The sequence below is a fragment of the Alosa sapidissima genome, chromosome 24 (assembly GCF_018492685.1).
Source record: "Alosa sapidissima isolate fAloSap1 chromosome 24, fAloSap1.pri, whole genome shotgun sequence".
Classification (NCBI taxonomy): Eukaryota; Metazoa; Chordata; class Actinopteri; order Clupeiformes; family Clupeidae; genus Alosa; species Alosa sapidissima.
In genome coordinates this window covers 18,745,874-18,761,942 of record NC_055980.1, presented here as the reverse complement: position 1 = coordinate 18,761,942, position 16,069 = coordinate 18,745,874, and the positions used below count along the sequence as shown (strand labels likewise).

At 44.8% G+C, this 16,069-nt stretch overlaps 1 protein-coding gene across 1 annotated transcript in view; it reads right to left on the bottom strand.

Annotated features, from left to right (window-relative positions):
- Positions 1-6,740, bottom strand: part of LOC121700734 (protein sidekick-2-like) — a 169,936-nt gene extending 163,196 nt beyond the window's left edge. Inside the window, 1 exon segment of the mRNA XM_042083935.1 lies at positions 5,670-6,740. Coding sequence (XP_041939869.1) covers positions 5,670-5,805 — 136 coding nt within the window. The 5' untranslated portion in view covers positions 5,806-6,740.
- Between the last annotated feature and the right edge of the window lie 9,329 nt (positions 6,741-16,069).

The window sequence follows — 16,069 nt, the reverse complement described above, 5'->3', positions numbered from 1 at the left end:
TGTCCTTTTTTTTTATTCTTTTTTTTTTCTTCCTTTGGTCGCAGTTGGGTCTCTGGACTTTTTTTTTTTTTTTTTTTTGACAGATCTGAGAAAACCTCCAAGCCGTATTTGCGTATACTCTGTGTGTCCTCTCATTTCTCGAAAGCCTCAAAGCGATGCCCCCAGGCAATATCAGGTGCATGGAGGTAGACATGAGGGTAAGAAGAAGTGTGTGGGGGGGGGGGGGGTAGCAAAACACAATTTCTAACACCAGACACACCACTCCCCACAATCTCAAATATGGAACCAGACTACTAAGCACTGAGCATCTGACCCAGGTATGTGTGTGCTGGCTAGGGGGATGGACAGTAGAGTGCAGACCCAGGTATGTGTGTGCTGGCTAGGGGGATGGACAGTAGAGTGCAGACCCAGGTATGTGTGTGCTGGCTAGGGGGATAGACACGAGAGTGTGAAAGAGGGGGGAAAAAACACAATCGATAGCTCTTTCATCCAATCTGAGCAAAGACACAAAACACCAACACTGAACGCAGAAGTACAAGTCTGTGCGTGCGTGCGTGCGTGCGTGTGTGCGTATTCCTGTGTGTGTGTGTGTGTGCTCTCTGTGAAATTACAAACACACTCTGTTTTAATAATTCTGCTTTGAACGAGAGCAGCGTCTGAAGCACAGCGGGAAACAAGAGAGATCCGTGCTGAAGCCCGGTGTAAAAAAGTCTCAAGTCTGGGGGTGTTAGAGACCAGGCGGGGAGACAGGGGGCCAGGTGGGCCTGGGCTGAGGGTGCAGTCGAGGTCAGATTGTGGTCAGATCGAGATCGAACTTCCGGATCGATCCCGGTGAGTGTCCTCCCCAAAGGACGACGACAATGGAAACATGAACACACAGACAGCACTCTCAAGCCCATTTTCCCAAAATGCATTACTCCCGCATACAACTCTAAATTAGATTGAAGCAGAGCACAAGACCCCCCCCCCCCCCCCCCCCCCCCCACTCCAAATCCCCCCCGTCTACTTTAATGCTTTTATCATGTTTTTTTCTGCAGTCTGTTGAGGCCAACAATGTTTTGATTGAAACAGAGAGTGGGAGTGAAGTAAAGAACATCCAAATAGGCAAAATAGAAGAGCATCAATCCTGAGAGCCCTGGTGCACATTCCCTCAGTTATAGTGGTACTTGTCAGTATGTGTACCCGCCCACACACACACACACACACACACACACACACACACACACACTCTCTGAGACTGGTATAAAATAAGCTCATGTAATTCATCTCCAGTCATTACCATCATCACGCAATCCACACATCCACCCCCACCCACCCCAACACCACCACCCAGCCCCACCCACCCCAACACCAGCACCCAGCCCCACCCACCCCAACACCACCACCCAGCCCCACCTTCCAACTTCTGATTTCACCACTTATCACCCGCAAGGCCTAACCTCCCTGATCTGGAGCAGACTGTCGCTGGCCCCTGCAATCTACCACACACACACACACACACACACACACACACACACAGCCAGTGAGGCATGGGGTGAGTCATGCAGTCCAGCTAATCCACTAATGCTGAGTGATTTATGCGGCATCGCCGAGACATGACACCCCAGCCTGGCTCCTGGTGGTCCCTGCTCTGCCTCCACTCTGCCTCCAATCTGCCTCCACTCTGCCTCCGCGCTCTGCCTCTGCTCTGCCTCCGCTCGCCGCACACCGTGCCTAAGTCCAAAAACCACTCCGCCTTGGTTCTCAGGGAAGGCCTGGGGTGGCAAGGTGTGGCCTGGGGTGGCAAGGTGTGGCCTGGTGTGGTGTGGTGTGGTGTGGTGTGGTGTGGTGTGGTGTGGCGTGGTGTGGTGTGGTGTGACGGCACTGTCGTGCCACATCTGGAGCAAGCTTCGGATTCCATGCTGCTACCTCACAGCTAAATGCCATCCCTGCCTGCTTCCTCCTAGGCTGCCGTTACACACAGATGCTCACTTTTTAGACTTTTACTCTTTAATTAAGTTCCTTTTGATAAAAGCATCTGCTAAATGAATGAAATTAATGAAAAGTATAATTTCCTTCAAAATTTTCATGCAACATTTCTTCGTTAAACTGACATATCCATCCAAAGATGTTGTGCATTGAGAGTTTAATTCCAGCACTCCTGCTTTCTAAAAAATGGCATATGATTCATCAGATCTATCTGTAGCAGTTGAAAGTCCAGTATAACAAGCCCAGCATGCTTACATTAGAGAAAAAGTACACTTGATGAAACATGTGGTCATTGGGGGAAAATGTCTTTATACTGGACATCTACATTATGGAATGAGGATACGGCAGAGTCTCTTATTAAGCTATGAAATAGATCTCAAAATAATTGACAAGAGAGATGTGACAACGAGTGTAATAATTCAGCTGATCTTTTCCAGAACGTTCTGGAGGTCTGCCACCACTCTTGCAGAGCTAAAGCATCGGCCTGTGATCGTCCTGCGTGTCGCACTCGGCTTCTCGTTACAGAGATGTAGTGGTCATTAAAGCGTCTGGCAGGAATGGGGGGTGGAGGGGGGGGGGTTGGTGGTGTGGCACCAGTCAGCAGGGCAAATCCTGTCCTGCGCTTTAATCACCATAAAGGGGAGGAAGAGGAGAAAAGAGGAGGATGAAGAGGGGTGTAAGAGGAGACGAGAGAAGGAGTGAGAGATAGAGGAAGAGAGGGATGTAGAGAATAGAGAAGATGAGAGATGGAGAGTGGAGGAGATGAAAAAAGAGAGGAAAGGAGTAAAAAAGGAGGTGGAGGAGAGAAAAGCAGAGTAGTGGAGGAGAAGAAAAGGTGATAGGAGGAGGAGATAGCAGGAGAGAAAAATAGAAAATGAGACATTGCATGGTGAGCAGAACAGAGAAGAAGGGAAGAGATGAGAGGAAAGGAGGAGAGGAGAGGTGAATAGTATAAGTATAGTATAAGTATAAGGTGAGGAGAAGAGAGGAGAGAAGATGGGAGGAAATGAGGAGAGGAGAGGAGGAGAGGAGATCAGAAGAGAAGAGATGAGATGAGAGAAGATGGGAGGAGATGAGGAGAGGAGAGGAGAGGAGGAGAGGAGAGGGGCAGAGAGGAGAGGGGAGAGGCCGTCTGGGCGTCAGGCCTGCTTCTCTCCTTCTCTCTCAGAGGACAAGAGGAAAACGGGGAAAAAAGAACCAATTAATCCCTGTCTCCTCTGACCCCCGAGAGGACACGACGTGATGAGAGCTGGACAGAACGGTGAAGGGGCCGACACAGACGTGACAGATCCCTCTCACCCTCTCTCTCTCTCTCTCTCTCCCCTTCTCCATTTATCTCTGTTTCTCACTCTCTCTCCTTCTCTCTCTCTCTCCTTCTCCCTTTCTCTCTCTCTCACTCTCTACCTCAATCTCTCACAGATGATGAGAGTGTAGCTTCTGAAAAAGCAGGGTTTTTAGATGACTGGAGAATGGAAGATATGTTATTGAGGTGTTTGTTTTATTGGAAGTCTTACAATAGTTTACCTTTATTTGCTTAGTGTTACTCATCTCTCCCTCTCTCTCTCTCTCACACACCTATGAGTCAGAATACACACACACACCTGTAGGACTTGACATAAATCTAAATCCCTCTTTATAGCCAGACGCCGGGGCTGTGTTTGTGAGGATGAGGAGAGCTGGCTTGCTTGACTGATGAGGATGACGGATGGTTGTCATGGCGCAGCGCGGACCTTGCGGTTTGATATTCTCCGTGTGGCACCCGCTGGAGCAGGCACCAGGGCCACTCGTCCAAAGGGCTTACGGGAGATAATACTCCTCTCCAGCACTTACCTCTACCTGAATAATAAACACCTGGGAGGTGTGAGGTGCACAGCGAAGATGAAGGAAGTGAAAGAACAGTAGCAATCAGCGTTAGCACAGCAGTGACCTTTGACCCCTGGCATGTTACTCCAGTCACCAATCAGCGTATGTTTACTGTAAGTGTTATGGGAACTGAATAGGCTACTTTTGTTTTCCTGAACGAATGATGGTTATCTTACAGTAAATTGGCAGCGGAATGGATTCATTCCTGATATACTTAGACTCCGATCCTAATCTGACTGCAGATTTTAGATAAGGACTAGAGCTACTGCAGGCTGAGTTGTGAAAAATCTCCATCTCCAGTAAATATGAATGAATGAATGAGTGAGTGAGTGAGTGAATGTGTGTTTGTGAGTGAGTAAGTGAGTGAGTGAGTGATTGAGTGAGTGAGTGAATGTGTGTTTGTGAGTGAGTGATTGAGTGAGTGAGTGAATGTGTTTGTGAGTGAGTGAGTGAGTGATTGAGTGAGTGAATGTGTGTTTGTGAGTGAGTGAGTGAGTGAGTGAGTGAGTGAGTGATTGAGTGAGTGAGTGAATGTGTGTTTGTGAGTGAGTGAGTGAGTGAGTGAGTGAGTGAGTGATTGAGTGAGTGAGTGAATGTGTGTTTGTGAGTGAGTGGGTAAATATGAATGAGTGAATGTGAATGAGTGGGTGAGTGAATGAATGTGTGTTTGTGAGTGAGAAAGTGAGTGAGTAAGTGTGTCCTCTCTGGTCCGATGCACTCTGTAAAAACGGTCTGGGAGCGATTTTCCCTCCTCGCTCAAGGCAACGCCGCTGCTGGATGTAAATTACCACAAGTGGCTACACATCAGCTTTTTAAGACCACAACATTAGGAAAGTTACCCAGGGTGAAGTGTGTGTATGTGTGTGTGTGTGTGTGTGTGTGTGTGTGTTTGAGAGAGTGAGAGAGTGTGTGTGTGTGTGTGTGTTTGTGTGTGAGAGAGAGAAAGAGAGAGAGAGAGAGAGAGAGACAGACGTATGTGTGTGTGCCAAGGAAGATAAATGTGTCCTCTTCAAACTTCCATCACCACGTTTTGAAAAAGATATGTGTCAAGAGCAGAAACACTTATCTCATAGTGTTAAAAGCTGAAGCATGGAATGAACACTGAACATATGACTGACACCATTTTGCAGAAGGGAGAGTTGCCTTTTTTCCCATGCAAATGCCACTGGCAAGCACTCCTCCTCTCTTGTCGCCTACTCTTCCCCGCCACATCTCCTTCTGCTCCCTCTCTCTCACACACGCGCACACACACATGCGCGCACACACACACAGTACAGTTACATGTAACACATGGTGTGAGTTCGCAGTAATGTAGTGACTGAGATTTAGATTTACTGAAGAATGTATGACACTGAACATGATAACTTTTCCCCCTGGAAGAGGCGATTCTGGCGATCAAATTACAGTTGTCGTGGCCTTAGAATAACCCTCACGCACCAAAGACCGTTATGTGAGGAAAAGATAGCCCAAGTGTTCCAGGAATGAGACAGGAGTGTGAACAAATCCAAAAACATTTATGAAGCACCAGCAGAGGAAATTCTTGTAAAGTGTTAATTCAACTGTTATTGTTCTGTCTTCTCTCACAGTATGAGAGAGAGAAAGAGAGGTGAGAGAGAGAGAGAGAGAGAGAGAGAGCATGTTCACTTGGGATGGCATGTTCACTTTCGGGAGCTAGAAATTGGGTCGTTGGTGGTACTACAGCGCTTACACAGTCTGACAAGAAAATGGTGTGCGACAGAGGATAACACATTATTCACGTTCTCAGAAAGTGGATGGTTGAGCAGTTGCTCCTATAGCTCCCTGCTCCGGTCTGGTAAAACAAAAAAACGGTGCCTTACCTTGAGCCGTCGTGTAGTGAATGAACAGGAGAAGCAGTAATATCCAACTGGGTCGACACTTCAGTCTCGCCGAGTACCCGACCATTGCCTTCAGACGCCCAACGTTAAGCTCGTGTGTCCGGCACGACGGGTACATGTTGCTTCGATCAAGTCCACCTGGAGTGGTGCGTGCCCGCCCTGGACTGTGTGCCCGCTCTGTTCTGCCTGCACGCCTCTCCGGACAGTCTCCGTTCACAGCAACGCTGCGCCAAATCAAGTGGCGTTTCTTTTGTGACTTAATCAAATAAAGGCAATAACGTCACATATAGGTCCACAGGGAACGTCTACTTTGAATAGCAGTGTGACTTACAGATCAGCAATTCATAAGCGCGCAATTAGTTACCGCTGCCCCTCTGTAAAGTTAAATGTATGTCCAAACTGATCCCACTTCTTTTCAATATCCTCTTTTAAGGCTGCGAGAGCCCGTCTGTTTCCTTCTCAGTTACTTTTTGGAGGAAGAATCGTTCCGCGCATGCAGCTGTCGCTCCTTGAAGTAATCCTTAGATATACAGCGTAACGGTCTCCATTCAGAGCGAAAAAACGGTAGCCTTTATGGACATGTGTATACTATATCCATTCAGAGAAAATTCGATCTTGTGATTTTCCAAATGTAAAGTAAGTCATAAAGAGCAATACTTGAAATAAGTGTCTCCACAGTCTGTGGAGGTTAAAGTTTTATTTTCCCTTTGATATTCAGTTAGTTATCTTTCAGGGGTTCCGAGGACACGATGATGCTGATCCCAAAGAAAAATATTCTGGAAGTGGTGACGAAACCTTCCAGCTCAACGACTCCGCCTGGAAATTGAACACCGAATATTGTCGGCATCTATAAATGCCCCCCAACTCCAATGCAATCCAAGCATGCGGTCGTCAAATTAGTTTATTTTGTCCAATCAACCGAGGAACTGTCAGCCACGGCGCAGCATAGGGAAAGCGGACAGTCAAGCTGGTAGAGCAACTTGAAATGATCACGCTGTCATCAGCAGCGTACGCCTCGCAGAAGCCATACGTAGAAGCCGGTTCGTCGGTATGCTTTGAGAGCTTGGTCCCCCGAACAGTGTATGAGTGTGAGTGTGTGTTGGAGTTGACTACGCTTGCAGCGCGGGGTAACGTGAAGCAGGTTGCCACCACGCGGCGAGGACACACAAAGCACCCTGGAACTTGCGTGATGGAAGCGGTGCATCACCCACGATGTAATTTGACGTTTACGCAGACAAGGCTCTTGCAAACTCCACCTTTCTCCTCATGCTATATAGAATTAAGGTGAAAGGTCGATGACATTTCACCTCAGCAGCCAATACAATTACACCCTTCCTGTTGTGCTTTTTGTTGAAAGACTGGAACTGTTTATGGCTTGGTCAATTGGTTTCCCATTTACAAAGTGAAGATTGCGTGAGTTAGACTAGAGTTTATTTTCTTGAGCACACACTCTGAATAGACAGCTACAGGACTTTGAAGAGTAAAAAGCTGAATTTGCCATAAAGTATTAGATTAAAATGGCAGACCTCTTCAATGCCAACTACCTGACAATAATTTGTGAGATACACAGGCTATCTTACTTCTGTAAGAACTTCAAAGCATAGCACTGCAATTACACTGCACATTCCAAGAAAAATATCCACTGCCATTTTCAAAGTCATCACAATTCATATGAGCAATCCCATGAAACCCAGAATCAGTAAAGATAAAGACTGTAAACCTATTCTTTATCATCCCAACAATCAAGTGTCCCTACTTGCGTGTATGAGCATGATGTGCTGAGAAATCGACAAGGAGGAGGGAATAGAGAAAATATAATCCGCGCTGAGCGCAACCTTGATTTTAAAGAGGTGTTCCAGGGCTGTATTATTCTTGTGATGTGTCGTGTTGTCCTCTGTTTACATCCCTTGTTAGCAAGCAGAAATACAATACTGAGTAGCAAGGTTTATAATGAGGAAGGGAACCATCAGCCTCATAAAGAGAGAGAGAGAGAGTGTGTGTGTGTGTGTGTGTGTGTGTGTGTGTCTCAGCTCTCCAGGAGCAGGACCTGAATGCAAAAAAAGTCATTCAGATGCTCCGACTAGGTTGCGCACATGACATTGAACGATGCTGCTGAATTAACAGTTCACCGTAGTTTGTATCGGCAGAGCACTCTGGGGTCTCTGGCGAAAAACTGCTTTGTTTGTCATCATCTCCCAGGCAAACATTGTTAGTCTCCTCCTTCAATAAGACGCCACTTTTGCCCTCCAGATGAGACACCAAGTTTCATGCAAGTTGAAGGTGCAGTCTGCAATTCCATTCCAATACACTCTTTTTTTTTGTTGTCAAAATTGGTGAATTGCCTCTCACGGTCTTGAGGCTGTCCATTTGGTTTGCACGCTCAAAATAATCCCGGTGCTCATATACACAGACCTGGCTCTGTGAATAGGAAGTAAACAGCCACTCTGGTCCTGTTGACAGCTGACGTCAGGACTGTGGAAGGGAGAGGTGCAATTTGACTGGGTATGGAGCTGACATCAAAGATGTATGTACTAAATTGAACTTTAATGCTAATGTGATGTTTGTTATTGTATGTCTGCTCAAAGTAAACGTAAACATAAGTGATCTAAAGTGGTTTCAATGCATATGGTACTAGTTATCAACAGGTATTTGACAAGAATACAGATGGTATTCAGGCAAGTACACACATTTCTCTCTCTCCCTCTCTCTCTCTCTGTCTCTCTCTCACACACACACACACACACAAGCACATTCTCCTTAATTCTTCATTCGCCCTGTACATCTTCCACATTATGCTCTTACAAACATTACACTTCCAGCTCTGCTCCTGTTCCGGGTCACAGGGCAGTCAGTCTATCATGCTCGTTGATCATGTCTGAGTTTACAATCCTAGCAGATCAAGTTAAAGCCAATTACATCTGGCCTTACTAGCATCACCTAACAGCATTCATTAGTGCAGGGATCACCTGAAATCCAAACCAATTACTGTGATCCACATGGAGAGATTTGATTCCTCATTCAGCGAATCAATGCTTAACTGAATCAGTCTTACTTAGCATTATCTCCCAGTATTCTAGCCTAAAAATCTAGACGCACTCTAGCGGCGGCAAATTAATTTGCTCAGCCTGTACGTCTAGTACCAAACCATAGGGATTTCTATTGGCTGACGCGGTGGACGTCATCCAATCACAGCGCTCTATTTTGTTAGAGAGTCTTAAGGCGGGCTTAACAGGATAACGACAGTCCTGCGATGGTGAACAACAAGGAAGGTGGCTATGGCGAACGAAGAGCGGTTGTTTGAATCGGCGTTGGCGTCAACTTTGGAGGAGTTGGACTTGTGCTTTTCTTTGAAAGTTGAGCAACACAATGCACTTAAGTAATTCCTTTCGAAGAAGGATGTATTTGCCGTTTTGCCGACCAGATACGGATATGGTCGTAGCGCTGGCCTATTGCATGCCTAGGCAGTTTGAAAGACAATTCTCTGCCCGCCCCTTGGATTAAGCGAGGTGAATGGTTTGATTCCAGACTATACATGTCAATGATATAGGATGGCCTGCCATGCTACCAGTATTCATTAGTTAAAGGAGAATTCCAGTGCTACATTCTGGACACATGTTCATGAGTCTCTATGTGTATGGCTCCAGAGTGCAGCACTGTAGCTGCATCTAACAGCTAGTTCTGCCACTGTAGCTGGCAGATCTAGCTGTTGGCTGCAGCAACTCGAGTGAGGTAGAACTGATTGTTATTGGATTTTTTTCTCATACCGACAGTACTCTGTGACCTCAAGAAACAGAGATCTATGTGAAAAATCGATGGATTTTTCCTTTAAGAGATGGCCTGAAATACAAACTACTGTCTGGGTTCCTCAGTGAAGAGATGACTGTTCAGTATGTTGATTCGTCCATTCATCGTCGATAAGTCCAGACTGAACCGATCTGACCTTTCCATTCACATCAGCAATGCATTCATCCATCATCTGACACATAAACAACTCACCCCCAGCAACTGACTGACATAGCGAGGAGTTCGCTCTCCAGTGAATCAGCACTGAACTGGTTCACCCTCTTGTCTTGGGTCTGCGCAGAGGAGAAGGACTCCCTACAGGCTCCACAAAAACAAAGCCAGCACGCTTCCGATTGAGTCATGAGGTGACATTTAGAGGGGCTAAGAAAGCTCCGAAATACACCCAGACACAATGCACATTAAGGGCACCTCGCCTCACGCTTCTGGGAGGTGTTTCTTGTGTCTGAAGAGGAAAAAGCCTTAGCTAAAGGTCTCCAGAGTTAATATGTGGTCAGTGGCTGTGCCAAGGACGTCACAATGAAACATCATTCCTTAAAGAGGCTATGGCCAGAATTCTTAATGTTTCTGCACTGTTATGTTGGGGATCAGCAGTCTTTCATTGGCTTTTGATTGTGTTTGATTTAGCACCTCCGGAGGTGAAAAAATGTATTATAAGGACAGCTAGCTGGCCAACTTGGATATCTGAGCAACACACACAGCATGAGTTTTTATGACATTACATCAAAACAGTTATTTCTTCGCATCCTGTTGCTGCTTATAAGCAACTTTTGAGCATTTAAAACTAAAAACTCTACATGAAGTCCTCCGTTATAATATGATATACTTTTATGTCAAATTCTTCCCATTTCTGTTCATAGATTCCTTACTGTCCATTAGATATGTACTATATGTGCAGTCAGTAAAACTCTAGTGCTCATACACGTGGCTGTGGTTCTGTAAATGAGAAACAAATAAAGTGTCTCGGACGGATACGCTGTTCTGCCCTATCTACAATATTGCTTTAGGAGCGCTGACTTGGAATGGATTCAGGGATAAATAATGAGTGAACTACTACCAAGCAGAAATGAATGAGGAAACGGAAAATAAGAAGTGAGTTTCTCTCAAAGGCAAAACCCTCTCAATACATGTGAGTGTGGAGAAGGGTTTGAGGTGGGTTTGAGTGCATCAACTTACATCAGAAGAATCTAAATTCAATGAAAGGATTTTTAAGGACTTGATGTTATTCAATTCAACTGATTCTCACCCCTGTGGTTCTCTGCCCTTTCTCTCCCTCTCTCTCTCTCTCTCTCTCTCTTTCTCTCTCTCTCTCCCTCCCTCTCTCTCTCTTCCTCCCTCTCTCTCTCCCTCCCTCTCTCCCTCACTCTCTCTCTCTCCCTCTCTCTCTCCCTCCCTCTCTCTCCCTCCCTCTCTCCCCCCCCTCTCTCTCTCCCTCCCTTCCCATTGCTCTATTCTTTCTCTTATCCTCCAGTTCACTTGACTGTGCTGAGGGCTATACTCGCCTCTCCACCATCGATGCACAATCATCTGCTCTCTTCTCTTCTGAACCACAACCAGTGTCAGATTAGTTTGCAAATGAGTTGCACATTAGTGTTTTTGTATATGAGAGAGAGAGGAAGAGACTGAGAGAGAAAAGAAAAAAGTATACCGAAGAGTAGTCTTTATACAGTACCCTTGGCATATTTAAGATGGTAGGCTTTATTAACAGCTTCTGGAGAATTTCTCATGGTGAACATATAAATAGACTTTGCCAGTACACTTAAAACGAATGTGTTGTCCCTATCTGGGCACAGAGATGTGTTAAAAAAAATAACGCAAGTCGTCATCACAATCAAAGTGCTTGCTACAGACTCACTCAGTCTCTCACTGAAACAAAGACTCAGAATAGGTCTTCAGACACCAAACATCAGCGCTCTTTGTGAGGTTGGCTGCACTGGCTGGTAAACAACAGCACCATCTCTCTCATCAAAGACACAGGGTCTTTACACACACACAGGCACACACACACACACACACACACACACACACACACACACACACACACGTGTTTACACTCCTGCCGCCAACTCTGACACTGCTGCTGCTGCCCCCAAAGATGCTATTGATCCATCTGACTTCCAAAGAAACAAACAAACAAATAGGTAAATAATTAAAGGGGGAAGCATACTTCAGTTAACACACCTCTGGGCTAACATGTTGAACAAGTTCGAAATCCGGCTCATGGACTGTGTGCTATGCCACGCATCACTCACTCTCACTCACCGACTGTGACTGTGACAGAGAGTGTGTGTGCCGCTGTGTGTGTGTGTGTGAGAGAGAGAGAGAGAGAGAGGGTGAGTGCACACCTCAACCTGTCAATGGTGTGGGTGTGTGTGTGTACAGTATGTGTGTGTGTGTGTGTGTGTGTGTTTGCATTAGAGAGAGAGAAAGATAAAGGGAGAGCAAGAATAGAGAGGGAAGAGTGATAGAAAGTATTTTCTTTGTAGATATTATAACTGATGTGGCCAAGTCAGAATTCACACCTGTTTAACTTGCCTTGCCTCTACTGTTTAAGTCACTAAAATCAAGGCTGTGTCCGAAATGGAAAAGAAAATCCTTCTGACATAGCATTCGTTGGCAGTAAGGCATTGATGCATGTCCGAATCAAATATTTGTATAAAATGCTGCCCTCTAAGATACCTTTGTTTGATTTTGAAGGCAGTGTACATGTATCCTTCATGCTGCCTTCAACCAAAGATTCTTTGGAATGTCTGATTAAATTCAGCTGTTGGCATCCTGGCAACAGCGTTCTGTGTTGCTATCTTGCTAGGCCATCCAAAACAAAGCTACCTTGATCATAGCTGGTACCTTGATGCCTGCTATGGCAAGTGACTCGTTAGACAGTTGAAGACAGCCTTCCGTTTGTGTGTCTTTACTAATGGAACGCCATGTGTTCTAGAGTGGTCTTGACTACTAATGGAACACCATGTGTATTATACATGTTGGCCATCTGGTTTCACAGTCCTGATGCTGTAGAAAGGAAATAAATAGACAGATCCGTAAACAATTCCCTCCCACACGGTCCTTTAGGACCACAGAGTGGAAGGCTGTAATTTGATTGGCTGTTGAGCTCAAATATCATCAACAACCGCAATCACGGACTGCAACTTTAATTAAGTCAGGTCGCGTCGACCTGTCAAACCTCATAAAGTTAGTATGCACTGTATGCAGTAAGTGCTTTGCAGTTGCTTTTAACTGATACCTGTGTGTGTGTGTGTGTGTGTGTGTGTGTGTGTGTGTGTGTGTGTGTGTGTGTGTGTGTGTGTGTGTGTGTGTGTGTGTGCGTGTGTGTGTATGTGTGTGTGTGTGTGTGTGTGGGGGGGGGGGGGGGGGTGAGGAGTACATTGCTCTCACAGCGACTTCACTGGAAGTGATGATTGAATATATCTGGAATCTGAAAATCCCTAAGCTGAGTCTGTGAAGGGTTTTCTGCTGTGCATTCATTTCAGCTGTAGCCTGACATCTTATGGCCACACACACACACACACACACACATTACATGGATACACACCTCATGCATGCACAACTACCATTGCATTGTATGTATGCATACAGTGTGTACACACATAATTAAGAGGGTTCAAACAGACAAACACACACACTCACACACACACACACACACACAGAAATGAAGACAAACATATACACCCCTCTCTGCGCTGCCCACACATACATTAGCTGGGTTTCCATTCAGCTCATTCACATTCATGTGCATTCATGAAACTTTCGCTAAACAAAATATGCATCTGTGTGTGCATTGTCGAGCCAACACTTCTGAGCAGCTATAGGATCAAAGCGTAATGTCTTCAGGGCATCGTTTACGGAAACTTTTTCTGTCAACATTCATTGCTTGTTATACCTAATCCACACAGTGATATGCGGGCTGAAATAAGTTGCCCGTGGTTACACATCAAAAATATACCTTTAATTATTAACATTTGAAATGTTTCCCAATTTTTTTATGATCCCCTTACAACCCAACTGTAGGCTAAAATGCCAAGCAGCCTAATGTGTGTCAGACAAAAGAGAATTGTGTGTGTGTGTGTGCTGCATTTGTTAGACTCAAGGGTGTTGGGAATGCTTCAGGGAGGCTTAGCTGTCTTGATGTTGGACAGAAAGGGCCATTCTATTCTCATTCAAAAGTAGGCTGAAGTAAAAACGTCAAATCAAATAATTGACAAATAAATAAGTACAATAGCATGTCGGGTTGTGGGTTGGTCATTATTTTCTATTTAATAATTCTAGCGGTTCGAGTTGAATTATAGATCGGGCGAGTTCGGGTCGCCCATAAAATGACCCGCGTATCCATGATCCACACCCCTCTTGAGAATCAAATTTTCAAGAACATTAGAAGATTGCATGGGAACTTCAAGTGTTTCCAGCCAGGATTGATTATTTGAAAGGTCAAAATGTGTGTGCATGCTCACACACACACACACACACACATATATAGGGGAAAAACGGAATGAGCACCTGGGCGTGAGAGCTGTTGCTCCCCGTAAATCTCAGAGCTCCTTGCACTTTTATTAGCAGCTGGTATAAATGAATATAAATCTCCCTTAAGCTGAAATTGAGCATCTTATTTTAGAACTGATTGAATTCTGTGCAATAAGTCCTGCTGACTGATTTAAACTGTCATTTTGCTCTGAGCAGTCTTACCTTTTTAATTCCTCAATCTAATCCTCCCACTGCCTGACTCAACAGTCCATGTCAGCTGTGTGTGTGTGTGTGTGTGTGTGTGTGCGCGTGTGTATGTGTGTGTGTTGGACCCGTGGAAAAAATATATATATTGAGGTTTTTTTTTTTTTAATATTTAACTTTTGTCCAACGCAACTTACAAAAAAATAGGGCGCAATCAAGGAACAGTGCGGAGAGGAGACAATGGTGTTACAATAAGTACTGTACTACCTTGTAAAAGGGTGGAATGACAGTTCAGAGTCAAGTTAATTCCAGGGATGTAGAAAAGAGAGGTAGGGAGGACAGAGAAGAGGGTCATGGGAAGTGTAAGGTAAGAGTTTTAGGTAGTCAAGGCGTGAGATAACCATGGCCTGTACTAGGAGTTGGGTAGCATATTGAACTCATACAGCCTGATACTTCCGAAAATTGAGTGAAATAGTGTGAAGTGCAGTGAAGTGGAGTTACAGAGTTATTGCAACAAACAACTGAGAAAGAGAGAGAAAGAGAGAGAGAGATGTTCACAGGAGGAAGGAATAGATCTCCAGACAGGAGATTACAGTAAATGTTGAATTCTGTCACAAGGTACAGTACGTACAGTATACAATGTAAAAACTAGGCCGATGCTCTTTCTTTTACAATTTCAACAGTTTTTACATAACATAGAGTAATAAAATGAAAGAATGCTCCCCTATTGCCCAGGGGGAAAACACACAATATGTTTAAACAATAATAACTAAAATGAATATGAATCTTCCAAAGCCTTATAAATAAACACCCTAAAGCAAAGCAAAGGCTGTTCTTTCTGGTGTCAGAAGTGAAAATCAGCCTTCTGTGAGCTTGTACATTCTTGGTATCTCTTGAGATCATCACACCGAATGGAAATAGACTTAAGTACCACAATCTGGCACAAGTAAATTGGTTTGAGGTGAAAAAAAAAGTGACATACTCCCTGGAGACCACAAAGACATGTGGGAAGACGACCAACCCCCGACAGCTGTAGATGAGCATAACTGACGCCTGATTCAGGAGAGAAGAAAGCCCTGTGCAGATCAACATCCTGTCGCTATTGCGAAGAAAGAAAACGCCCTACAGCAAAGCACTAGGAGATCTCTGGTTTTGACTGTTTCACTGTTACAGTATTCACCCTTGAAATATGTTGCCCTATAAGAAGGCATTTAGGCCTCAATCTACACACCACAGTGGCCTTTACACACATGTCCCTACGAAACACATTCGTTGATGTGACTCAACTGTTTGAGAATGTCGTTAGTACCCGATATTGATTGTGCTGTGTAAAATGGGCAAAGCACCTTGCAGAACGCATAAATAGCTAATGGAATCCACCGGACACCCCATTATGACGTGTGGTCTATCCCTGCACGAATCTACACTTATGCACAAATGTATTAGCCCTATTAATAATGTACTATCCTATTAGTCCAAAAAGCCACAGTGCTCCTGTTGCATCATGTCTGCTGTTGCCTATTCAAGTGTACTAGGCACGCTGCAGTTAAGACACCCAGCACTCGTTGAGTCATTAGTATGAACTCTGGATAACTCACATACAGTAGGATTCATATACTGTATTGATGCTTTTGAAGCCGTGGCCACAAACCTCGACAGGTATGATGAGCCAGAGTTTTAATTCATGGAAATCGACATTACCAGAAAACGGACTCGATGGGGCATTGATTTACTGACTGAAATCAAAAAGTTTTTTTTTTTTTTTTGTAAGCCTCAACGTGACTCTGACTTTCAAAGCAGTTTTGCCATTTATTAATCTAAAAGCCATGACTCACAACATGCAGACATGCGATAGATAAAACGATTAAATATTTGAAATACATTGCTATGTTAGTGCTTCA